The sequence below is a fragment of the Macrobrachium rosenbergii genome, chromosome 12, assembly GCF_040412425.1.
Source record: "Macrobrachium rosenbergii isolate ZJJX-2024 chromosome 12, ASM4041242v1, whole genome shotgun sequence".
Lineage (NCBI taxonomy): Eukaryota > Metazoa > Arthropoda > Malacostraca > Decapoda > Palaemonidae > Macrobrachium > Macrobrachium rosenbergii.
In genome coordinates, this window is record NC_089752.1 from 58,574,175 (window position 1) to 58,579,174 (window position 5,000).

At 35.8% G+C, this 5,000-nt stretch overlaps 1 protein-coding gene across 1 annotated transcript in view; it reads left to right on the forward strand.

The window, feature by feature from the left end:
• Positions 1-5,000, forward strand: part of LOC136843687 (uncharacterized) — a 19,041-nt gene that overhangs the window by 5,763 nt on the left and 8,278 nt on the right. The window contains exon 2 of the mRNA XM_067112252.1: positions 3,286-3,532. Coding sequence (XP_066968353.1) covers positions 3,287-3,532 — 246 coding nt within the window. The 5' untranslated portion in view covers position 3,286. The remainder of the gene's footprint in view (positions 1-3,285; positions 3,533-5,000) is intronic.

Consider the following 5,000-nt stretch of genomic DNA (forward strand, 5'->3'; position numbering starts at 1 on the left):
TCTTTACTTATTAGTTTCTGTTTGCCTGTCTACCTCTGTACGTTTTCGCCGCAACTCTCTCTCTCCCTCTCTTTTTGTACGGGTTCGAATCCCGTATTATTTTTATTTTTTATCAGCAGAGTGTGAGATATGAAACACAGTGGCTGTGATACATCTCAAGGACCCCTCCACCCCATTCCCCCCGCTACCTTCGATTCCTCCCCATGACCCCCCACCCCCCAGCACCTCGGTCACTCTGATACATTGGCCTGGGGGCGTAATAATGAAGAAAGTTTTGGATCCCAGGTGCAAAAATGTCTCCAGTTCAAGCTTAACTTTAGGGTCCAGATTTTTCTTTTTCCTTCCTTGTCGGGGTGTCCCTTTAAGCGAGTATTGAGAGAGAGAGAGAGAGAGAGAGAGAGAGAGAGAGAGAGAGAGAGAGAGAGAGTGGGTGCATATTCATATTCATAATTTTTTATATATGACATAAGGCCTACAGAAACGGACTTTACATACATACATAAACATATGCATTCCAACAGCATGAATTTCTCTCTCTCTCTCGATTTCATACGTGTGCAAACACACACACGCACACACACATATATACAGTATATATATATATATATATATATATATATATATATATATATATATATATATATATATATATGCTGTATATATATTCACGCCACTTCGGGAATATCCCCGATGGGGAATGATCACCGAAGGGAAATTTTTTAAAGTGATAAATGGATCAGAACCGCCGGGTCTCGATCCCTCGACACGGTAACTTCCAGCGACTCCATTCGACGGTCAAAACCATAGCCACCAAGAGAGGTTTAAGTTAATGCCGATTCTGCCGTAATAATTTACCCATGAGAGCTGTGAAATCGTACTTGGCTTCGACATTAACCATCCTCCACCATGATAGCCCATTGGTACTTTTGGAACACGCAGTTCTTATTATGAAATTTTTTATCACACCATGATTTATATACATTCATGAAGCTACAAGTGTCGCTTAATATCCAATTAACGCTACTTCGGGAATATCCCCGATGGGGAATGCTCATCGAAGGGGAATTTCTTAAAGTGATAAATGGATCGGAACCGCCGGCGGTTCCGATCCATTTAAGAAATTCCCCTTCGGTGATTATTCCCCATCGGGGATATTCCCGAAGTAGTGTGAATTGGATATTAAGTGACATTTATAGCTTCATGATTGTATATAAATCACGGTGTGATAAAAAATTTCATAATACGAGCTGCGTGTTCCAAACGTACCAACGAGTTATCATGGTGGAGTAGGGTTAATGCCGAAGCCAAGTACGATTTCCCCGCTCTCGACGGGTAAAATACAGTAAGTATGGCAGATTCGGCATTAACTTATACCTCTCTTGGTGGATAATGGTTTTGACCGTCGAATGGAGTTGCTGGAAGTTACCGTGTCGAGGATCGAGACCCGGCAATTTAATCCATATATATATATATATATATATATATATATATATATATATATATATATATATATATATATATATATATGCATACATTACATACATACATATATTTGTATATATATATATATATATATATATATATATATATATATATATATATATATATATATATATATAGAAAACTCTTGTTATTATAAAGCCCGATACCCCGGTGAAAAAGTAAATGAAGAAACTCCTGTGTGAGGATTCGAAGTGTCTTGGCAAGATTAGAACCCGCACCGGTACGTCAGAGTGAGATTAATCTTACATATCGGGTGCGGGTTCGAATCCATTTCTTCATTTGGGTCCTAGGCTTTGTGGTGATGAGCGTATCCCGAAAATGTGAAGAAACTGAGAAATTATGAGGTTATTGTGGCTATCACCAATTCACATATATCTAGTAAAATATGATCAGCAAGTTTCTCTCTCTCTCTCTCTCTCTCTCTCTCTCTCTCTCTCTCTCTCTCTCTCTCTATATATATATATATATATATATATATATATATATATATATATATATATATATATATATATATATATATATATATATGTGTGTGTGTGTGTGTATACATATGTATAAGCATGTATGCATACATGGCATAGCATGGGTATGTGCAGTGATAGACATTTCATTTTCCATTTCAGACATACACATTTTACAGCCGTTCCCGAATCAGCGCAAAGGGGAAGAGAGTTATGGCTCAGAAATAAAATAACGGAATTCACTGGTCCGGAAACATTTCGTACGGTCTCGTATTTCCCGCCATTTTTGTTAAAACCTTTCCAGCCCAATTTATCGTCCGCGAATAATCGACCTCTCTCTCTCTCTCCCTCTCGGTATTTGTGTGTGTGTGCGTGTGTGTGTGAGATAGCGTCATTATTTTTACTAATATGTGTGACCCCATAAAGTGTTCCTTGAAGGCGAGCGTTTAATTGTCTTTCACTGTAAATGTTGTCGAAAATTTGCGAGTGTCTGAGTGTTTGGGTGAAGGCACCTTTTCCTACTAATAATAATTACAGACACGAATGTTTCCTGCGAAGCTGTGGAACTGTTTCCAATTTATTTTCCATATCTTCCATGATATATATCACTTTCGCATTCCTCTAATTTTATCAGTAAATACAATGCATTTGCAAATGTCACGAATAAATGAAATTCAGTATTGCTTTATGCCGAGTTCTGAGAGAGCTTCCCTGTCAGTTGAAGCTGTATACTTGCAATTCTTTGCATCTGGAAATTAAACAGAATGTTTACCTTTCGCTCTTTGATAAATTTATTCAGTTAACGTGCTATTTCATTTTACAAAATACTTACGTGGTATACTTATGGAAATTTATTTCATAACTTACAATTTATTTTACAAAATGTTTACTTGTCCTGCCTAAATAAATTTTTTTTCATGGAGTGAAGTTCCTTTTACAGTATAAAGATACAATGTCTTTTACAAAACCTTTACGTTATGCAGGAATAAAATGATTCCATAAAATGGAATGCCTTTTATGAAATGTTTATCCCTCACGCAGAAGTAAATAAGTACCGCGCGTGTATTTGTTTTTTACAGAATGTAAATTAGTTTTACGCAGGTATTTTGCCTCTTACAGAATGTTTACTTATCATGCAGAAATAAACTGACTGTAACGTGCAATGTCTTTTGCATAGTGTTTACGTATCATGCAGAAATAAACTGACTATAACGTACAATGTCTTTTACAGAATGTTTATTTTTCATATAAAAATTAATTGACTATAAAGTGAAGCGTCTTTTACAGTAAATTAATACTATGTGTGCAATTTCCTTTACAGAATGTTAGCCCTTATCTTGATACCAATCTTGTGCCTGGGCTGGGGACAAGCAGATGTCAGGACGGGTTCCCAGTTGTACGAACTTCCCGAAACGCCCTTTCTGGTACCATCAATACCACCGCATTTACCAAATGATATTCCAGGCTGTTCTGGAAAGACTTCTTACCTCACAATCACCTCGACGAGGCCTACGACAGTACTGGTCTACAAGACAGTGAACCAGTATGTCCCTTCCAAAGTCTTCGAGGTATGTTTCAGAAACCCTGCAGCTAATTACTAATTTCAAGATTTTCTTAGGATTTTTTTTCCTAATTGTTTCCACCGTTTCCAAAGATATCTGTCTGCTTCCACATGCTTCCAGTATCTAATCAAAATCCTGCACGTAAATTTCTAAGCTTTTAGAATATGTTTACCTGATCTTTCAAGTATGTTATCATAATCCTCCATGTAGTTTGTTTCTAAAATGTTTCATTCTTTCCAAAACATTTATGGTGCATATTATTAATCTTAAAGGTGTATTTAAAAATAATCCTGATATCTTTCCACAATTATTCAGGTTTTCATAAACTCTCATGTGTTTTCAAAATACTCCAGGTAGATTTCCAAATCTCTACCAAGAATAATTCTCAAATCGTAAAGACATATTTCAAAAGTTTTTCTAGTATGGCTCTAAGACCTTTAACTGTTATCAAAACCCTCTGGGAAATATTCCGAGATATTCTAAGCATGTTCATAACATCCTCCAGATATGTTTGCAAGACTTGCTAAGTATACTTTGAAAATGTTTCAGATTTTGGGTATAGTAATTTATGAAGCATAACTACAACTTTTGTTATTTAAAATTATAGTACAGATATTACTGTTACCACTAGTACTACTATTACTGATGTTGGTTAGGAAATTATATTTTCCATTCACTAAAGCGCTCTATTACAAACTTGTAAATTTAAGGAACCTTTAAATTACGATATTCATTCGTAATCCTTTATTAGGAACGATCATAATTTCCTGAGGACATAAAAAGACCTCTCTCTCTCTCTCTCTCTCTCTCTCTATGTCCCGTTCTGTGTATCTCTCTCTCTCTCTCTCTCTCTATGTCCCTTTCTGTATATGTGTGTGTGTGCATGTAGCAGGCAACGTGAGAACAAATATTACAGAATATAAAAATAAAACTGAAATATCCAACGAAAATGATTTTCTTATATTAGAAAGGAATGAAACCCTAAAAAAAAGTTCTGTAATAGCAGCAAGCGAGTTGTGCCGTAGATATATCACCTGCCAGTGACGACCCCTTTCAGAAAATGTTTTTGAAAAAACTGCAGGATTCGTTCACAGCAACTGGACTGTAAAGGAAAAGTTTTGGAAAGTATTACGCATAAAAATACTCAATACGTGTATAGATGCTGCATTTGTTTGTATGCTTACCGTATGTAGGTGAATAAACTTCAATACACAGATAATGTTGCCAGATGATACGTGCTCACATGCATACATGCTCAGCCTATTGGTTTCATATATATATATATATATATATATATATATATATATATATATATATATATATATATATATATATGTGTGTGTGTGTGTGTGTGTGTGTGTGTATGTGTGTGTGTGTGGCCCTTTCATATTTAAGAAGTCAAGGAAACAACAAATGTAGGGTTAGGAGTAGAGTGACTGATGTCTGCAGAACATGCAGTGATATGAAAGGGTAA